General features: G+C 55.7%; 1 protein-coding gene across 2 annotated transcripts in view; it reads left to right on the forward strand.

The window, feature by feature from the left end:
* Positions 1-21076, forward strand: part of CDH23 (cadherin related 23) — a 394527-nt gene that overhangs the window by 308034 nt on the left and 65417 nt on the right. For both annotated transcript variants that reach the window (XM_060125509.1, XM_060125510.1), the window contains 8 exons: positions 3638-3773; positions 5324-5712; positions 6554-6655; positions 6974-6976; positions 10808-10957; positions 12282-12410; positions 13343-13471; positions 14611-14838. In XM_060125509.1, the coding sequence (XP_059981492.1) occupies positions 3638-3773; positions 5324-5712; positions 6554-6655; positions 6974-6976; positions 10808-10957; positions 12282-12410; positions 13343-13471; positions 14611-14838 (1266 nt within the window). The remainder of the gene's footprint in view (positions 1-3637; positions 3774-5323; positions 5713-6553; positions 6656-6973; positions 6977-10807; positions 10958-12281; positions 12411-13342; positions 13472-14610; positions 14839-21076) is intronic.

Consider the following 21076-nt stretch of genomic DNA (forward strand, 5'->3'; position numbering starts at 1 on the left):
CTCTCCACTATGGAGCTAAAATCAAATTGACCTTAATCTTCCCGAATGGTCAAAAATACGCACCCAGATATTCCGCCGGCTGGGCTGGTTGATGTACTCTCCTGCCCTGTAACAAGGGGATGACTGAGATGAATGAGATAACCTTCAAGTCACCCCCATCCTGCCCCCACTGCACACTCAGCAGCTCACAGCCCCTTCCCCTTAACCAGATGGAAAGTGAGTCAGACCCTAGAGGTGAAGAGTAGGAGGAAGATGGGAAAAGACGGGGTGGGGAGCAAGCAGGGACTTTCACCCAGAGCTGAGTGGGGCTGAATCAGCTCCTCTTATCGCCCCATCTCTGCCCCACTGTTTCCCTCAGGCTGGAAACAGTGAACAGAAGCCTGCCTCGGGTCACCATCACGAAGGAGGTGCTGGGGAGCGGGTGACTCAGCGTTGGCCCGTCTTCTGATGTTGCCCCCGCAGCTCTGCCCCAGGAGGAGATGGGAAGGGAAACCTGGGTCCTTTTAGGCTGCCCCTCTAAGTGAGGTCTTCCCAGATGGAGATGGCTGAGGGGGTCAGATCCCTCGGGTATTTATACCTTGGGACTGCTTGATTCCAGGGCCCTGGTGACTGAGGGTGAGACAGTTACCCGAATGTGCACCAGGGCAGCTCCACACAGCCATGCTCACCTGCATGACTGCGAGATATTAAATCAGCACGTGAATTACTTATTGAACTCATTTAAGCCTCATAAAAACCCCATGAGGTAGGCACTGTTATTATACCCATTTTATAGATGAGGAGACTGAGGCAAGGAGGGCTTCGCCAATGTGTTTAGAGTCCCATGGCAGTAAGGGTAGACAGAGCCAGCCTTCACACCCAGGCAGTCAGCTCAGGGCTGTTCTCTTAACCACGGTACTACGCTGCCTCACGGAAGGTTCCAGAGCACAGAGGCCACTGCTGCCTTATCCCCAAAGAGTCATTTTTAAGGTGGGAATTTGGTCGCTGGCCCTAGGGCCAGGACTTGATGGCCCTTACAGTAGCCAGCTCCCACACCCCTGAGCCCCAGGAAAGCTGGGGACCCTCCTGAAGACAGTATAGGGACTCCCTGGACTCATTTTCCCAGCAGCAGCAGACCTGGCTTGTAGGGACAATCCATATTCTCCTGTTCCTGCTTCAGAGACCAGGACAGCACAGATGAGGGGCCAGGGAGTGTGAAGTGAAACGGTCCTCGTAGAGACCGGGGCCTCACGCGCACACCGCGCAGGTGCACACGCACACACATCTCCTGCCTCGTCGCCTTTGCGTGGCACAGCGTTGGACAGAGAGTGGGGCTGGGAACCCAGGGAGCCCGGCAGCTCAGTCGCTGAGCCTTGCTGCTCAGCAAGAACTTGGCAGACCTGGCTGTTTCCTGTACATCTGTGTCTCTCAGGTTTGCAAACCACACAGCATTTTACCTCCTGTCTCTGCTGCTAAAAACAAGGCTGAGACCGGTTAGAGGACAGTGGCATGCAGCCAGTCTCATGGAGGGCCACACCCAGGCTCCATGCCACCTCCCTCTGTTTATTGCGCTGTCAGACTAGCTCTGTGTTTTCCCCGCCACCCTTGGAGTCAAGGCCATTTGGACAAGCAGACTTGGGAAGGGGAAGGTTCACAGTTTCAAAAGATGGATGGGCAGCTTCTGTTTACGGCAGGAGAGTTCCTGAAGTTCATCCATGCAAATCCCCCCAACACCCACCCGCCCCACCCAGGATCTCCCCAGCCAAGTTCTTGGTGAAGCCAGACTTAGAAGGTTCTGGCTTGTGAGCAGCTGTGCTCTGAAGTAGGCACGCTAGTTTGCATAGTGGGTTCTGGGTGTCTGGACATGAAAATTCGATGACATAGCAGGGCTACACGGGCCCCAAGAGCAGGGAAGTAGAGAAACCTTAACCCCCATAAACGTCTCCTCCCCGCTGGCTCTGCCACCCCACTCACCTCACAGTTCTCCACTGCTCAGGGCACCATTTCTACTTATACCAACAGAAGCCCCTTCCCTTCTGTCCAGCTAATTCCCAGCTAACCCTGGAAGAGAAGCTGGGGCTGATCTGAGAGGAGTGATCAGATCAGAAACCAAATATGTGTGCTCTCAGACGAGGCCTCGCGCCACCATCAGTGCTGGTGACCACACCTGTGAAATCCACGCCACGTGATTGCCCCTACCCCATTGACTCCCCACCTGCTCTGCTGACCAGTTCCTGCTGGCCCTGGCTCTTCTAGACTGGAAGTAGGGTATCTCTCCTGTTTCGGGGCCAGCTCATCCCCAGGATAGAGTGAAGAGTGGTAAGGTTGCTAGACCCGGAAGCAGGAGAAGCCCCACTCTCTTTCCAGCTCTCGGTGACCATGAGGCCTCGGGCAAGTCCCCCCATCTTTGGGCCTCTGTTCCCTCATCTGGGAAAAGAGGCAGGAGCCCTGGGCCTCCTTGAGTGCCACCACTCTCTGGTCTCTGCCTATAACTCCCCTCCCCACCACACTGATCCTTCTAGACATAGCCCTGGTCCTGCTCATACCTGGACCAGACCCTCCCATGCTCCTGTGTTGGGCGGGGGGGGCAGATGGAGGTGCACAGAAAGAAGGGTGGGGTGCTGATCTCTAGCTATAACATCTCTCTCCATAAACATCTTTTGAACTGTTTTTTGTTGTTGTGTAAGACATACATGTTCATTAAAGAGAAATTAGAAAATGTAAATAAGCAGTGATGAAAATTATGCATAATTCCACAATTCAGACATAGCCACTGTCTTGGGCAGGGTCTGCAGAAGCAAATCCTGAGACAAGGATTGGTGTGAAAGTGATGAGTGGGAAGTATAGGAAGTGTTCCCAGGAAAAGCCGGAAGGGGCTTGGGACCCAGGAAGGAGAGGCAGCCGGCAAAGTGGAACACAGGAAACTGTGACTCAGTCCCACAGGGAGCCCTGGAGAGAGTCATCTCAGCTGCCCCGTCAGTCAGTGGCTAAGGGCTGCCTTAGCCAGTGTGGGACGTAATTCCCAGGCACCTCCGGCTCTCTGGGTGTCTCTGGCTCCGGCAGCAGCGGGGGCTGGGGTTAGTCCCCAACAAAGAACCACAGTTCTGGCCGCTGGCAGTGAGAGCACCAGAGAAAGCACGGGAGAATCTAGAGTAGTCTGAGCACCAACGTCCTCTGCTACCGCCATACTTAACGTTTTCATTTCTGTTCTCCCAGATGTATCTTGATAGTTGAATGGGGTCCCTTTAAACTTTTCAGGCGCTTTTGCAAGACCCTGGCTCATTTTGTCTTCATAATCATCCTAGGAGTAGGACAGGGCGTGAACTGTTAAATTGATGTTACCCGTTTCATAGCTGAGAAATTGGACGGCCCAAGTTTCACTAGTTAGCCACAGGTTCCCACAGGATTTGCAGCAGAGCCAAGAGCAAGACAAAGTTTGCTCTCTAACATGACATTTAAGCACCTGCCATGCGCCAGGTACTGTGCAGGGTGGGGGAACATGGTGACCAACCGGACAGCCCTAGGCCCTCCGTAGGGAGCTCACAGCTGGCCCAGGAGAGCAGCGACCAGACACGCAGGCTCGGGTGGGTGCAGCCCTGGTCTTGCCCAACCCCACCCCCACCCCCCCGACCTTTCATCCCTGGCCCGGCTCGTGCAGGTGATAGTGTACGTGGAGGATGTCAACGACGAGGCCCCAGTGTTCACGCAGCAGCAGTACAGCCGCCTGGAGCTTCGCGAGACGGCAGGCATTGGCACGTCGGTCATCGTCGTCCGAGCCACGGACCGAGACACTGGTGAGGCTGGCAGGAGGAAGCCGGGGAGTCCATTCCCCAGAGTGACCCGCCCCAGCTCATGCCTCCCTCTCCCGCGGGGCCTGTCATCCTCAGGATGCCTCGGCTCCCCCACTGAGTGGCTCCCAGGTGGGGAGGGGCTCATGGGACAGTCTTGGTGGCATCCCCACCAGATTCCCAGTCCCAGGAGGATGGGAGTCATGGGGAGTTGCTCTGATTTCTGGGCAGAGAGAGGAGAGGTCACAAGCTTGGGAAGTCCGGATTTGTCGTCCCAGAACCTGGCAGCTCCTGGCTAACCTTTGGCTAAGGGCTAGGCAGGGCTGGGGGGGATAAAGGACTTGTCCAAAAGCTGGCGGAGGCCTGCTCCTCCAGCCAGCGCAGCCCAGGGCCTGGCACACACACATTTCACAAGAGGCAGCGTCCTGTTCTACAGGGCTGTGGCCATCCCTGAAGGCAGCCCGGACCTCGCCGAAGGCCCCGAGCCCTAGAGGTGGCTACCGTTAGCAGCACAAAATGAAGGAGAAAGATGACCAGGTCACTGTGGGCCTCTTCACAGTGCCTGGCTGTCTGGGCCTGTGCCGCAGGCCAGGGATACAGCCAGAGAAAACCTCCTTCCTGTGCTTCTCATTTCCCAGCTCCTGCCCTTCTTTCATGTCAGCTGCTCTGGTGGCTCCCACCCCAGCCCCTGTCAGCACCCCCAGCTCACCTGGAGCACGGGATGGAGTAGAGGGAGAAATAGGCCTGAAAACTCCCGAGCGACTGTGCTCCCTTAATAAATGGCACCTTTATACAGTTCAGATCACGTACATGGCTGGAGGCTAATGGTTCAAGACATTTTCTGGGTCAGGAATCTGTCTGAGAAACTAGTGAAAGCTATGGGTCCCTTCCCAGCAAGAATGCATGCCCAGAGTTCTGCAAATAATTTCAAGGAAGTCTGGGATTTCCTGAGTGATTTTATAATCATTCTCTTTGAAGTATGTGGACTTCAGCTAAGGAATCCCAACTGTAGCTCCTGGTTGAAGCGTGTATTCCAAGGCACAGGAATTGGGGGTGGAGGGAGTGGGGAGAACAGAGAAAGGTGACCCTGGCACTGGAACCCTTTGGCTGTAGGGACCAGATGAAGGCTTAGCCACTTCTGAGGATGCTGCCCCGGTCGAACGCTTTCTAAATCAAAGCCTCCACTACAAGGGATCCCTAATTTCCCCACCCTCTCCTTGTGCAGATACCCAAGGGAGGTGCTCGAGCTTGAATTTTACAGCTCCAGGAGCAGAACCAACCCGCTCTGGCATATCTCTCATCTCAAGGCCAGGCCCCAGAGGGCGTCACCAGTGTGTGCTGGGCCTTGCCGTCCTTAACCTTGACCCCGTCCTTGACAGTTTCTCTTGGGACGATGATCGGACCCAGAGGCGGGGGGTGGTGCACGCCGGGTAGGTGAGCCAAGGCCTCTCACCCTGTCCCTCTGGGACAGCAGTGGGTGTGCTGGGGCAGCTTGTAAAGCCACAAGGCAGCCCACCCCCACCCGGGACTGCATAGCCTCTTGTGCCCTCCTGTAGGGGATGGTGGCCTGGTGAAGTACCGCATCCTGTCCGGCGCGGAGGGCAAGTTCGAGATTGATGAGAGCACGGGGCTTATCATCACCGTGGATTACCTGGACTACGAGACCAAGACCAGCTACCTGATGAACGTGTCCGCCACCGACCAGGCACCGCCCTTCAACCAGGGCTTCTGCACTGTCTACATCACTCTGCTCAACGAGCTGGACGAAGCCGTGCAATTCGCCAACGCCTCCTACGAGGTTGCCATCTTGGAGAACCTGGCACTGGGCACCGAGATCGTGCGGGTCCAGGCCTACTCCATTGACAACATCAACCAGATCACCTACCGCTTTGATGCCTACACCAGCGCCCAGGCCAAAGCCCTCTTCAAGATAGATTCCATCACGGTGAGGGATGGCACAGCAAGGGTTCTCTCTGAGGGCAGGAAGCTCAATTCCTGTAAAGCTAACCAGCATTCACTGAGCTCCTTCTCTATGCCCAGCACTCTTCTTTGTCATAAACATCCCCGTAATACATCCCTTTAATATGCAGGGATAAGGTAAAGTTTATACACAGGCAACCTGCTGTCTTCTTGTTACTAGATAACGAAAGCTGTGCGAGTCATGGTGTTTCCCTTTGTACCGTGGCTCAGATACAAATTTCATGCCTCACTGCAGTAGCTAGTAGTCTTCGTTAGGTGTCTGGTGCAGCGATGTCTTATCTACTGCCTGGATCTTACTCCTCCATCTTTGCGTTAGTGTGTTTTCTCTCAGAATCTCTTCTTTGAAAATAAGCACAGTAATAATTGCTACAATGTGCCCCACCTTGTTCCGGGGCATGCTGGGGACACAGAAATGAACAAGACCCTTTGCAGCCCTCAGAGAGCTCTCAGGCTAGGAGTAGAAGTGGGAATAATCAAGGATGCAGGTCAGAGCATCACAAGGGAAGAGATGAAAAGATCTACAATAGAGGTGTAATGGAGCGCCTTCGGGGCCCAAATAAAGAGAGCGATCGTACCTGGCTGGGGAAGCGGGAAGCCTGCATGGAAGAGGTAATATCCGAGTGGGATTGAGAGAGAAGTAGGATTTCAGCGGACAGAGCTTCACGGAGAAGTTATGCCAGCAGAGGGAGTAATGTGAAGGTGGGAAAGTGGACAGAATGTCCCGGGTTGGCAAGGAGTCTAGTTTGGCCAGGGCACAGGACTGCTTGGGATACGATGTCACTGCCCATCTGACCCCCTCCCTGCAGGGTGTGATCACCGTCAAGGGCCTGGTGGACCGGGAGAAAAGCGACTTCTACACCTTGACGGTGGTGGCAGACGATGGCGGCCCCAAGGTGGACTCCACTGTGGTGAGTGGATCCCCGGCCGAGAGCCCCACGGGTGCAGCCTGTCACCGCTCCAAGTTCCCCCAAACTGACATCTTCACCAGCCACCCAGCATGCAGGCAGGCAGTGGGTGAGGGTTTAGGTAGCCCAGGAACGGCACTGCAGCCGTCCATGCCACACCTTCCCGGGCAGCCTGGGCAGGGCTGAGACCTCAGGTGGGGGGAGGGGTGGCATCCTCCACAGACCACTGCTTGGAGTGGGGCTGGAAGAGCTGGGACTGCTAACCGTCTGCATCTTTGCCTTTTCTCTCCCTTGGCCACCTCCTGCCGCCTCTGCCTACAGAAGGTGAGTAGCCCATGGCCTGGTGCCCTCCCCTGTGAGTTGTCTGTGGCCAGTGCTGGCTTGGGCGCTGTGTGGCACTGGGCCTTCCTGCCTCTCCTGGGGGAGAGGGCACATGGACAGGACTGCAGCTGGTCCCTGCTCAGACCCCTCCCAAACTCCCCCACCCATCCACTCTCACACCTGAGCCCAGGCCCCTCCCGAGCACGAACTCCACGTCCAGCTCTGTCCCCTCTGCCCTCCTTGTCCTGTCTAGCCCCCCCCCCCCAGTGGGTCCTGGGGTGGGCACTGCACTAACAAGGAGTGTGTGGAACACACAATGGAGGGAACACTGAGGCCTCATCCCAGCTCTACTCCTCAGCGGCTGTGTGACAAGGCTAATTGCTCAACCTCTCTGTGCTTCCTTTCCTCGGGTCTAAAGTGGGTATCATACCAACTGCCCTGCCTTCCTCAGAGGATGTGACGGAGCTGGCCGATAGGAAGCCTTTGTAAACTAGGAGGGGTGATGGGAGCGGGGTCTGTAAGGGGGCCCCCTTCCCTCTCTTGGGGTCAGTCTTAGGAGTATGTTACAGTAGTCGTGTGAAGTGGGGCGCCAGGGCCAGGGGAGTGTGGGCAAGGGCAGCAGTGGGCATATGGTGTGAGTCACTGCCCTTGAGGGCTCTAAGTAAAGGCACAGAGACCTTGTGAACTTCGGGGAGGTTGACTGCTGAGGTCAGAGGTGCAGACAAGACTCCTAGAAGGGTAGAGAAGTGGTGACCTCAGGCTGGGGGTGGATATGAAGGTGGGCCCCAGGGGCGGGTCATGGGGTGGAATCCTGCAGCGATAATGAGAACATTTAACCATCGATTCGGCTTGGGCCCCAGCCAGGCAGGTCTGAGGCCATCTGTAGACCACATGGGTGTCCAGCTCATCATCAGCCTTGGTTACAGCCACGTTTTCACCCCTGCTGAGTCCTTTTCACCTTAGCCGGAAGGGATAGACCAACCCGGTGTCCAGGCTAAGAGCCAAATGCAGCTGCTTGGCATCCTGTGCCCCATGGCTCCCTCAAGGTGCCGGCTCCAGTGGCCCTGGTTGTGGCTTGGCCGTACCCAAAAGGCCCCTCCATCCACGGGGCGAGCCGGGGGTGAGCGAGCAGCAGTGAGCCCCCACAGCTCCCCTCGACCCCCCCGGGTCCCTGAGGGCAGCCAGTGAGCAGGGCCCTCCGGTGGTAGATGGTGGGCACGTGCCCTGTGTCCCACAGCTCGTGGCGAGGCTCCTGGTCTTCCCCACCAGAGGGTCTAAGGCTCAGGGGGTTAAGTGGAGCCCTCTCGCAAGCCTCGACAGCCTCGTCCATAAAATGGGCCCAGTCTCCCCTCGCCCCTGTCGTGCGGAGTCGGGGGCTTGAGGCCAGGTAGAGCCTGGTGAGCAGTAGGGCCGTCCCTCCCCAGGCTGCCGAAGCCCCCCGTGGACCAGGCAGCCACTTCCTGTGCTGGGGCTGGCGAGGGCGTTTCAGAACACACACTCCTCCGTGGGCCCCTGTACTGCCCCAGTCCCTTCACCCTCTTCCAGGAAGCAGGACCCACCCCCCTTTGTTCTGCCCTGGCTTCCTCTCAGAGGCTCCCAGGGGCCACTGCCCCAGATACACCAGCCCTGTCAGTCCCAAACTTGTTGGAGGTGCCAGGGTGGAGGCAAGCTGAGGGGCCTTTTAAAGGCACCACCATTTCCTCTGCGAGGCCGGAACCCCCAAACCACAGCTCACCTACACCTGATTCCTCCTCAGCGCCAGCAGCCCCCATGGCCCTGAGAGGGGTGGGGAGGCAGCAGAAGGGGCAGGCTGGGCGGGGGCGGCTGGGGGGTTACTCAGAGCCATAGGAGCTCTGAGTAACACCCCCGGGCTTTTGGGGGATCAGGGAGGGAGATTTGGGCCCTGAGACCCTGGGTGGGGACAAAGGCCCATAGCTCATTCCCGTAGATCTTGGTACCTGCCTTCCTAACGCACTCACTGATGCAGACTCCCCACTGTTGGGAATACCTCATCAGAGCAGCAAATGTGGAGGGAGCACCTACTGCGTGCCAGGCTCTGGGTTGGGCTCAGGGTACATACAATGGGAAACCAAAATCAGACGTGGCTTCTGCCTTCACAGGCATAAGATAGAGTAGGGGAAAGACACTGATCAAACTACCACACCAATAAATATATGCCACGAGAGAGAGGATAACAAGGCGTCGGGGAAATCAAGGAGGGCTTCCCGGAGGAAGTGACTCAAGCTGAGCTCCTCAGAAAGCATAGGAGTTTACACAGTAGAGAAGGAAGAGCATTTCAGGCAGAGGGAACAGCAGGTGCAGAGGCCCTGTGGTGGGAGGAAGCATGCGGAGTCCCAACAAGGCCTTGACCAGAGTGAGAGAGTTTGGGAGGGATCAGATTGCGGGGGGCTTGTTTGTTTTCTTCCTGAGAACAGGGTGGTAGACATTATTATGCCCATTTCACGGGTGAGCAGACTGGGGCTCCGGGACTCCACAGAACTCCCTGACCAAAATTTATGATGGGTGGGCAGCGTCTTGGCCGGTGAGATCCTGCCTGTCTGTCAGGCCAGAAGCAGGACAAGGACCACATTTGTTGGCTCATTTATTCCTTCCAGCCTCCTGATTCTGTAGGTGTTCTCGTTCCTACTTTCATCTGAGGAAATGGAAAATCAGAGAGGTTGAATAACTTTTGCCAAATCACACAGCTAGTAAGTGGTAAAGCTGGTACTGCTGTGAAGCCTGGGTTTGTTGCCTACAGTTCTGACAGCTGCCTGAAATATGGAAGCGTGGCTAGAACTGAGAAGGGGATAGTCCTGATTAGGAAGGAGGGGGGATGAAGTGGAATCTTCTCTGAGTCGTGGTGAGGTTCCACAGGCTCCCCATGGAGTCCTGTGCACACCAGGAGGCAGGTAGGCCTGGGAGCCCCGGAGCCCCAGGCCTGGGGAAGGAGAGGATGGGATCTGGCCTGGAGCAGGGTGGTGGGAGAAGGCCTGGCTTGGGATTGCTAGAACCTGAGCCTCCTCCCCTGCCCCCACACTGCAGTCCCCTCATCAGTGAACCCGAGGGGTACCTACGACTCTGGCTGTGTGGCCCATGGCCATCCGTGGGCTGGAAGCTGCACCCCCAGCCAGGCCTTCTCTCCAGGCTATTCAAACCCTGCAGGAGAAGCCTGAGCTGCAGACACAAAACAATGTGTTCTTTGCGTGCAACTTGCATGTTCCCTGTTTTTATCTGGTAGTTGGAAATTCCCCTCTCTTCCCCATCTGCCCTCTCCCCACTGGGACCACCAAGCCACCTTGTGACCCCTCTCCTGCTCCTGAGCCCTGTTTCCTTTCCTCTAATCTAAAGGTGAAAGTGAAGAGGCCTTTGGGCAATATCTGGTTGCCAGATGTATTTTAGCTGGCCCACAAAAAAAATTTTTTTTTACTATCACCACCTAATTCCACATAAAAATCTGGATTCCTAGTTCCTTTTGAAAAACAGGAAGCTCTGCCCGTGCCAGGCTGACACACCCTCACGGATCTGGAGCCGAGTAGCCTCCGTTTCCTTTAGCCAGGGCCCATGCCTTCCGGTTCTCCAAGGCCCCACCACCTCTGAGTCCCCCCGCCAGGCCCCAGCACTTGAGTGTGTGCAGCCCTCCCCCACCAGACTTCCAGAAGAAATGCGCTCAGGGCCTCCGTGTAAAGTCAGGGTTGGCCTAGGCAGGCTCTGAAAGCTTGCTGACCTTCTGGAACTGATTGGAGGTCCGGTCCCCACTGGGCCCACAGCGGGACCCTGTGTTTGGGGTCAGGGAGGGGAAGAAGGTGGGAGGTCTCTGGCCATGTTCACACGCAGGTCTACATCACTGTGCTGGACGAGAATGACAACAGCCCCCGGTTCGACGTCACGTCCGACTCGGCCGTCAGTGTGCCCGAGGACTGCCCCGTGGGCCAGCGCGTGGCCATTGTCAAGGCCCGGGACCCCGACGCCGGCAGCAACGGGCAGGTGGGCACCAAGTGAGATAGTCCAGATCTGCCCTGTCAGTAGGGGCTCCCACAGCCCCTCAGCCGGAGGGGACCTCCAAAGCCATCCCCTCCCTGAGCAGGAAGCAGAGTCATCCAGGCTCTGCCGGGCCCTGAGCAGGTCCGCCCTGCCCTCACCGCAGTCCATGGTCCAGGGAAGGAGACAGAGCTGTGCAAGCTGTCAGCCCTGCCTGTGTCCAGGGAACACGAGGCCCCAGGCTGGCCACGGCTCAGTCCCCGTGGCAGGCTGAGCACAGAGGGGGTTTAGTTTCCCCAGTGACTCCTTGGTCACCTCATCCATGAACCACACAGCATCTCACCCCTGTGTGCCAGCCCTGGGCCGGCCCTCCCCACGAGGACCCAGGGCCCCAAGAGAGCACACTCCTCCCCCTGCTTCTCAGGCCCCTCCCTGTCCCCTGGCAAGAAGCGCTCCCCACCACAGCAGGTTTGGGCCCCCCCTGAGCACAAGGAAGAGGGGTGACAGAGCACACCAGTCTTCACACCACTTTGATCTGTCCTACAAATTGAGGTGTGTTTCACGAGGTTTCCACTGGTTTTTATTTATTTATTTATTTATTTTGCGGTACGCGGGCCTCTCCCTGCTGTGGCCTCTCCCGTTGCGGAGCACAGGCTCCGGACGCGCAGGCTCAGCGGCCATGGCTCACGGGCCCAGCCGCTCCGCGGCACGCGGGACCCTCCCAGACTGGGGCACGAACCCCCGTCCCCCGCGTCGGCAGGCGGCCTCTCAACCACTGCACCACCAGGGAAGCCCTCCACTGGTTTTTAAACGCTTGCACACCTCTAGGGGACCAAGAGATGCTGGCTCTGGAGTTGGAAGCCTATGGGTTCAAATCCTTGTTCTCTTGGGCCCTTGCAAGCTGTGTGACCTTGCCAGTGACTTCTTGTTCCTGAGCCTCCTCTCTGAGCTGAAGAGAACAGCTCCCTTTGACAGGGTCGCTGTGAGAGCCGAACAGAGCCCGTGTGACACCAGGGCCGCGCCTGCTCCCTGCAGGGGGGCTCAGTGCTTCCCTGCCCTGGGAAATCTCATGTGGGACTCGCACCTGGCCCCAGGCCAGTATGCTCGCATCCCCCCCACCCCTAGCCTGTCATAGGCCCTGCGCCCGCTCTGTGGACCTGCCACCCTCATTTTGAAGGATGTAAGCACTTCTGAATAAAACGCATTCTTCTCACTCTCCCAGGCTGAGCAGAGGGCTCAGGTGGGCGGGGGGGTGCGCCCTGGCCTGGCCAGCTGCTGGTCCTCCCCGCTTCTTCACCCCTCGCCCCTCATCCTCTCTCTTCCCTTACAGGTGGTCTTCTCCCTGGCCTCTGGCAACATTGCCGGGGCCTTTGAGATCATCACCACCAACGACTCCATTGGCGAAGTGTTTGTGGCCACACCCCTGGACAGAGAAGAGCTGGACCACTACATCCTCAAGGTGAGCGCCAACTGCCTTCCATCCCAAGAGAGCTCAGCCCATCAGCACGCCCTGGCTTTCAGCTTCCTGCTGTCACCAAGTGCCGTGGGCAGGCAGAACCCCTTAGGACCAAGAGCGTGAGTGAGGCTGACCTGGAAAGGGCATGCTGGAAGGGGTTTCTGGACCCAGAGCAGGAAACAGCAGAGGTGTCTGTGCCTGCTGCCAGAGCCAGGAGAGAAAGCCTGGCAGCTGATAGAGCGACTCCTCCACAGACACAGTGTGACCTTGGGCAGGTTGTTTACTCTGTCTGGGCCTCAGTTTCCCCTCTTGTGTAATGGGCAGAAAAACCTGGCTTCCTCTGCTGAGGTGAGGAATAACGAAGACCACCACTGTTGCTGAATTGCTGAGGCTACCGTGTTTCCTGAGGGGTCTCTGGGGACCCCAGGGCCATGCTTCTGCAGGCGTCTGAGCTCTAGAACACTTTCTACAGGCCTCCAGGAAACATCAGGGCTCCTAGGGACAGGCTCAGGCTATGGTTAGGACTTCAGCTCATTGCCCAAAAGATTATTTGAGACTGTTCCTCTATTGGCCAGAGACCAGGTCTGAGTGCATGGAACAGAGGCCTTGAAGCCAAAGGCAGGAGCCCTGGGTCTGGTTGCAGGCCCAGGGTCACAGTCAGCAGCAGGATGGGGAGGTAAAGACCGTGCAAATCAGAGTCAGATTGCAAAGGACGGTTACCAAACAGACAAGTATTGGGCAACGGTTGTTTGCAGCATGGAGCAGAAGGTGAAAGCCTTGGGGAGACCCCAGGGGGCAGGGGGCAGGGAGCAGGGATGGGCCAGGAAGTCTCTCTGGCCTCTCAGTCCCCCCCACGCCCACTGAACAGGCAGCCCATTTGGACTCCATATTGCTGATCCTTTTAGCCCTGACTCCAGTCATCCCCCTCCTCGCAGGTTGTGGCATCCGACCGTGGCACCCCTCCACGGAAGAAGGACCACATCCTGCAGGTGACCATCCTGGATGTCAATGACAACCCCCCGGTGATCGAGAGCCCCTTTGGATACAATGTCAGCGTCAACGAGGTGAGGGTGGCTCTGGTGCCCATATAGCTGGACGTCTGGAGTGGACAGTGGGTGTGAGCCGACCGTGAAGCACCTGTTTAAATATCTGCCTGGGGACTTCCCTGGCGGCCCAGTGGTTAAGACGCCATGCTTCCACTGCAGGGGGCGCAGGTTCAATCCCTGGTTGGGGAACTAAGATCCCACGTGATGTGGCCAAAAGAAAAAAAAAAGCGCATAATTATCTGCCTGATCCACGGTTTGTCGGATCACAGAGATGGGGTCGTGGCTTACTCATTCATGATTCTATCCCTAACACCTAGGCCAGGTCCTGGAATGTGGTAACTTTTTGTGGTTTGGATGGAAAGGAGAGGGGAAGAAGAAAGTGGCCTTTCACCATCAACAGGAAACTGAGGTTTACCCTGGGAGAGCTGCTTTTAAATAAAACAGCTCATTTTTTAAAAATGGTATTGGAATATAGTTGATTTGCAATGTTGTGTTCGTTTCAGGTGTACAGCAAAGTGATTCAGTTATACATGTATTCGTTCTTTTTCAGTTTCTTATATAGATTATCACAGGATATTGAGACCCTGTGCTATACAGTAGGTCCTTGTTGATTATCTAGCTTATATAGAGTAGTGTGTACATGTTAATCCCAAGTTCCTGATTTATCCGTTACCCCACATTTCCCCTTTGGCAACCATAAGTTTGTTTCCAATATCTGTAAAAACAGCTCATTTTTTACTCATAGTAAGATTGAGTCATGTCAGGAGAATTTTTGCCCAGGCACTGCTGGGTATCATGCCCGGTTGGACATTCATGAAGGCCTCCCTCAATTCAGACCCTGGCTGTCCCACTGACTGGCTGTGTGATTTGCACACATTCCGTCCTGGCACCTCAGTTTTCTCATCTGTGAATGGAGTTGACCTAATCTGTAGCATTATGGAGAGGATTTGATGAGTTCACTCAGGCCCCCGGCATGTAGCAGATACCCACCGAATGTTCGGCACCGTCATCTTTATCTTCCTCCTCGTTGCCCCAGGGTAGTCAGAGCAGAACTTTCTAGAGGTCCAGGTGCAGCCCTTGGGCTCTCAGGAACAGGAGCTAGACTTTGCCCCAAAGGCCTTGAATCTGGAATGACCGCTTTCCTGCTCTCCCCCCAGAATGTGGGCGGGGGTACCGCTGTGGTCCAGGTGAGAGCCACTGACCGTGACATCGGGATCAACAGCGTCCTGTCCTACTACATCACTGGGGGCAATGAGGACATGACCTTCCGCATGGACCGCATCAGTGGCGAGATTGCCACGCGGCCTGCACCACCCGACCGTGAGCGCCAGAGCTTCTACCACCTGGTGGTCACCGTGGAGGACGAGGGCACCCCTACCCTGTCGGTGAGTGATGGGGGGTGGCCTCGGGGAGAGAAGGGGGGGAGGGGCAGCTCCGCCTTCTGTGTGACAGGGACGAGATGGGTGGGAGTGGAATGCCACGCGCCGATGAGTCCTCCACAACTCCTTTATCGCGTCTTGAGTCCATCAGTCTACAAGTATTTATGGAGGGCCAGTGTGTGCCAAGCTAGGGTGTCGGTTCACCCACCTCTGCAGCCACTCAACCTCTATTTAGCCATGTTTGCTTGCCCAGTGCAGCTCTATGGGATGGTACAGATTAAGCCTGAACCTCAGGGCCTGGCCAGCCCCCACTCCGCCTGCCAAGCTGTGCCGTGTACCTGTGGGGCCTCTGTGCCAAATGGGAAAAGGTGCCCTCTGGCCTCTTCCCCTGCATCACGTTGGTGTGACACGCTGTGGCAACACATCAGGGTCGGAAAGCGCTGACGTCCGTGGTCCAGTCTGATGCGTGAATGGGTAGAGCCACTGCCCAAGGCAATGTGCAGGGTCCACAAAGTTGCAGAAGGAGGCGGGGCCTGCAGGGCTGGATGGTGACGCCACTGTGTGGGGTGATGGGCTGGGGGATGACGATGTCTACTGTAAGCTGGCTTCGTGATTGTGAGCAAGTCAGAACCTCTCTGAATACTGGTTTTGTCATCTGTGAAAGAGAGATAATATCTCCTGCATAGGTGGTGTTTGGGGAATTGAGTTAGCTCTTGTCTGTGGAAGCACTTGGTAAACCTCGAGGAAGAGGAGTGTATCAGCTACCTATCGCCACAATAACCCTGCATTATAAACCAAACAGAGAGGCATAAAACAACCATTGACTTAGCTCCAATTCTGCAGGCTGGCAATTGAGACCTGGCTTAGCGGGGTGGTTCTTCTGCTGTCAGCTGGGCTCCCACATGTGTGCATGGGCAGCTGTGTGTCGGTTGGATGGCTGTTCTTTTGGGGGTTGGCTGCCCATCAGTTGGGATAACAGGGCAACTGGGCCACCTGTCTGTCCCCTTTCAGAAGGCTGGTCAGTGCTGGTTCTCATGGAGCCAGAAAAGGTCCGGGGGAAAGAGCAGAGCATGCAAGGCCTCTCAAGGCCCAGGCTTGGAACTGGAACAGGGTTATTTCTGCCACATTCTGTTTGCCAAAGCAAGTCACAAGGCCAGTCCAGGTTCAAAATACGGGGAGATAAACTCTCTCTTTTGAAGGAATGAACTGCAAAGTCACGTTGCAAAGAGTATAGATACAGGGAGGTGTAAGGATTGGGGACATTTGTATAATCTGTCTACCCTAGGGACCCTGATTGTAAATGAGGCCTCAGCTCTGTCCTTCTGCCCCCAAAAGGTGACTCTCTTGGATCCGGTCCTCTCCTTTGGCAGTGGCTCTGTGGACTGTGGGATCAGAGCAGGCCTGGGCGGGGCTTTTTATCTGGAGTGACTCTGGGGAGGATGGTGGAATTAGGTCAATCCCAGAAAACCACATTCTGAAAAGCCCAGGATAATACTAATCACTTCAGCCAGTCATACCCAGTGGGCCAAACGGAGACACAATTACAGGGCACATGTAACTAACTGAGAGGAGGACAGGTAGGGGTATCGTTTATTGTGGCGACATGGAGGGACTCAGTTTTGACATAACCCCTCCCTGCCTGCACCTAGCTTCAGAGTGAATCATCTTCTTGGTCATCTCTCCAATAGCATTTACAGATGTGTTTGACTACAAGTAACAGAAACTTAACTATGGATTTGTAAATAAATGAGAATGCATTTTTCTCGCATAACAACAATCCCAGAGAGAATTACAAACGTTGATTTCATGCTCAGTGATGTCAGAGCTAATGTATCTTGGCCTTTCCTTCATGGTTGCAAGATGGCTGCTATAGCTCCAGCCATCATGTCAGAGTTCAAGGCAGGAAATGACAAAAAATAATAAAGAGCTATGCAAGCCACCTCTGCCCTTTGGCTAATTACTTGGGGGCCACATATAACACTGCCTCAAATAAAAGCAGGGCTCTGTTAGTGAAGAAGAGGTGGGCAACTCATGGCATCCGCCATGCTGCTCTTTTTCATCCTGACCTAGGCCAGTGAACACACCACTCTTACCCCCACTCCCCACCCTCCTCTATAACACATAGTCCTAGAGTTTTCCAGGGAGGCAGATGGTGAGACCCACAATATTCTAAGACCCTGAGTTCAGGAGGCAACATCTGGTTTCCTTTTGGTCCCCAGAAGAAATGAGAATTAGAGAAATGTGAAATCACCCTAGCCACATTTAGCCACCCCGTATGGTGGGCCACTCCCCAAGCAGTCCCTGCAGAACTTGGGACTAGTCCCCATGGCCAGAAGTTTCATCTGTTGACCAAACTCTCCTTAGAGATCCACCCTAGCCTGGTGGAGACCTGTGAACACTGCCTTCTCACACGCGGGCCGCTGACATTCTGGCCCTCCTTGAAGCAGGTCTTGGCCTGTTCCAGCTCCCTGGTAAGAGTGTGGGAAGTTGGGTGGTGAGAAATGCAGTCTCCCTTTGTCTACCTTCCTCATCTTGGTCATCACCAGCTCTGCTCCAAGAAAACAACTTCAGGATGACCAAGATCAGGAATTGGGTATATGTATATGTGTGGATATGGTTCCTGGGCTGTACTATAATAACACAGACAAACAGCATCAGGTACCAGCTGGAAAAACATTTAAAGGAGAAAACTTTTAAGTCAAAAAGTATCCGTCCTTGGGCTTCCCTGGTGGCGCAGTGGTTGAGAGTCCGCCTGCCGATGCAGGGGATGCGGGTTCGTGCCCCGGTCCGGGAGGATCCCACGTGCCGCGGAGCGGCTGGGCCCGTGAGCCATGGCCGCCGAGCCTGCGCGTCCGGAGCCTGTGCTCTGCAACGGGAGAGGCCACAACAGTGAGAGGCCCGCGTACCGCAAAAAAAAAAAAAAAAAGTATCCATCCTTTCCATTTTTTTTCTGCTTCTTGGAAAAGATCACTTTTATTTGATTTTTGTTGGTGACACCACAGTGAAGAATTACAGGGACCACAGGGGCATTGTTGAGAACTTAGCACTGGACCATATTTGTTCATGTATTCATTTATTCATTCAGCCAGTGTTCCCTGAATACCCTCTATGTGCCAGGTCCCAGAGATACAGAGGTGAAGGCAGTGCGGGTCCTGCCATGATGAAGTGCAGCTGAGTAAGGGAGGCCATGAGGACATCCCTGTGCAGGGCCAAGGTGCAGATGGGGCACTGAGAAGGCCTCGGGGAAGACTTCCCGGGGCAGGTGATACCTGGGCTGTCTTGTCAGTCAGTCACAGTTAGCACAGCAAAGGGGGAAATCATATCCTGGAACTGGGCATCGACCTGAGCAAAGGCCTAAGAGCAAGTGGTAATCCGGGGTGGGGCCAGGGAGCTGCAGGTGGTCTAGACCCGTGGCAGCATCCAGCGCCCAGAGCAGGGCTCTGTATCTACATATCCTCCCCACATTCTGTCTGGGGCAGGCCCCAGGGGCCGGTCCCAATACTTTCCCAAGTGCCCCCTCCACTCCCTCCTGGCCCCGCTAGGCCAGGGCCCTACAGCCAGTGCCCCTCCATGATTGGCGTTTGTCTCCGAGGAGTGCTGGACCCTTGAAGGTTTGCTGCCACTGGCCAGGCTGTTACTTCTGGGCAGTGAACACTCTGGGGTCATGAGTGCCCCCAAGCCAGAGGGGACCAGAGGAGGGACCTTGTCTGCTACTGGGCAGATTTCACTGGCTGAGTGTTGAGGAAGTAGGATCGCTCCAGCGTCTTCTAGACCAGCCAGAGCCCTGAGAAGCCTCAGACCAGCCATCTCGAGGTTCCAAGAAAGGTCACCGTGGTTTAATAGGGGTGCATACGTCTGTCCAGAGACGCCCGGCAGACCCACACGCCGTCCTCTTGTTCCCACCTACAAGTACCTGCCTGGTTCAACAGGCCCTTACTGGCACAGGACCAGCCTTCCTGTTGGACAAGGGCACGTAGGAGTCATTCATTCATTCATTCATTCATTCAACACCAAGTAAGTGCCAGGCCTGTGCTAGAGGCCAGGAAGTCAGAAATGAGTTGGACACAGATCTGCCCTCAAGGAGCCTACAGTTAGTGGGGGAAGTGGACACATAACAGAGAGTTGACACTCTAGGATGTGATAGAATGCTAGGAGGTCAGAGCCAGGAGCTAGGGAGGGTTCTGGACAAGGCATTTGCATCCATGTCTTAAAGGATGAGGCTTTCTAAGCAGGCGGGTGGGATTCGGCTACAAAGTCTCCCCAAAACCAAGAGAAATCCTATATCCGAGGCCTCCCATCTCTTCTTTTCTCCCTAGGGTCCCCTCCCCCACAGTTTCCTGAGAGCAGAACATTCCTGCAAGTAGCCCAGGCCACCCCACCCAGCTCTCAGCCCCTTATCACCCAGAGCTCAGAACAGCTGTGCTGCAAGGGGCATCCGGGCCAGCCTAGGCCTGTCACACAATGGTGTGCGCCCAGCAGGGGAAGTCGTAGTACAGCCTCGGCCCTCTGCCTCGCTCCAGGCCACAGACAGGGAGGGCAGGCTTGGGGGAGGGGTCCAAGTGGCCGTCAGGAGACCCCTGCAAGAGGAAGGGCTGGGCCCAGGGAGGAAGGACGGAAGGCAACTGGGAGGTCAGGAGCTGAGCCCCAGGCACAGAGGTACCTTGGCAGGGGGATGGGGAGACGGAGGTTCCTGAGGGGGGCCTCCCTGCTGTGCAAATCACAGCCAGAGGTTAGCAATCCCAGATAACCAGCCCTGGCTTCTCAGGCTGGTGGGGGCCTGCAGAAGACACCTGTCCAGGCAGAAAGACAGAAAATCTCCCACCAGCCGCTTCTGGTACAAGAGCCGCCAGCAACAGCCCCACGAAAGTCTGTGCGCAGGGGGTGCTGCTCTCGGCAGCTCACCTCATATTTTTAGAGCCGAGGCTCCTCTGTTTATTAAACTTGGACCCTGCTGCTGTTTGTGAAGCCCGCTTCCCCTGGCTCAAGCTCAGGAAACCCCAGCCCGGCCCCTTCCCTGTGCTGCACACCAAGTAAGCCGGCCTTCTCTGGCCCAGCAATGACTAAATTCAGACCCTTCCTGTAGCCCTGCTTCTTGAGAGTGTTCTGCAGCTGCTCAAATGCTACACATGCAACTGGTTCAGTTCCTCCAAGAGACCCTGGGGCTCTGCAGATAGATGAGTTTCTCCCTTCCCCATTCCCCTCCCGCAAGCAAGTGGGGTGCACGGGCCGCCATGCCCACCAGGAGTCCTGTGGTTTCGGGGCTGCCAGGCAGGAAGGGGAGTGAAAAGACTGATGTGGAAGGAGTAGAACCACGGGCTTGTGGGCACAGGTTCATCCCCCAGGGCCCGGTATGTACTGTGAGCAAGTCCAAGTCCTGGCCTGTGATGCCACTCGCTTCAGTGCAGAGGAAGGAGCACAGACCTGGGAAGCAGGAGACCCAGGCTTCAGTCCCAGTTCCGCATTCAACTGTGACAAGACACAAACCTTTTGGAACCTCAGTTTCCCTATGCATTAAATGGGACAATAAAACCTTCCAGGGTTTTCCAGGGGAGGGGTGGGGAGGAGTAGGAACCAAAGAAGTAATAACACCTGGTAAAGCGTTTTGGAAAGCACAGTATTATCACAGAAGAGGCACAGATATGGAACATGTACTGCCCTTGCCTATCCTGTGCCCAAGGCATGCATTGCTAGCGGATGTCAGCACTTTCTCATTAAACTATATTGATACTTCAGAATCCCTCTTAACATATATTCCAGGAAGCCATACCAAGAGATCAGAATTGCAAAACAAAATGAAACCCATGCCCGTTGGCCTGCAAAAGCTCAGGGCATCATTGCTGTTGAGGAGAGAGCCCAGACGAAGCTGCTGGGAACTCGAGCTAGCCGAAAGGCAGAGGTGACCCTGCCGATCGTGCGTGGTCCAGAGGACAGAACCCTGGCATCCTGGTTCAGCCCCTCACCCAGTGGCTGTGTTTCAGTCCTCAGCTCTACAACCAGGTCCAAAGGGCAGGCTGTTATTGGATCCCTACCATAGAACTCACAGAATAGTTAGGGAGCCACAGCGTCCGTGCAGGAGAGGTGAGCATGCAAAGCGGGTACAGTGAATGCCCAGTGAAGGGGCTAGATGGTCAGTGCTCTCAGTGGGCTGGACAGCTGGTGATCAGGGCTGTGAGTGTCAGGTTCTCGAGAGGACTTTGCACCTAGCCTCCTGGCTGCCAGGCCCAGTTCCTCTTTCTGCCATTCT

Source organism: Lagenorhynchus albirostris, chromosome 16, assembly GCF_949774975.1.
Source record: "Lagenorhynchus albirostris chromosome 16, mLagAlb1.1, whole genome shotgun sequence".
NCBI classification, from domain to species: domain Eukaryota; kingdom Metazoa; phylum Chordata; class Mammalia; order Artiodactyla; family Delphinidae; genus Lagenorhynchus; species Lagenorhynchus albirostris.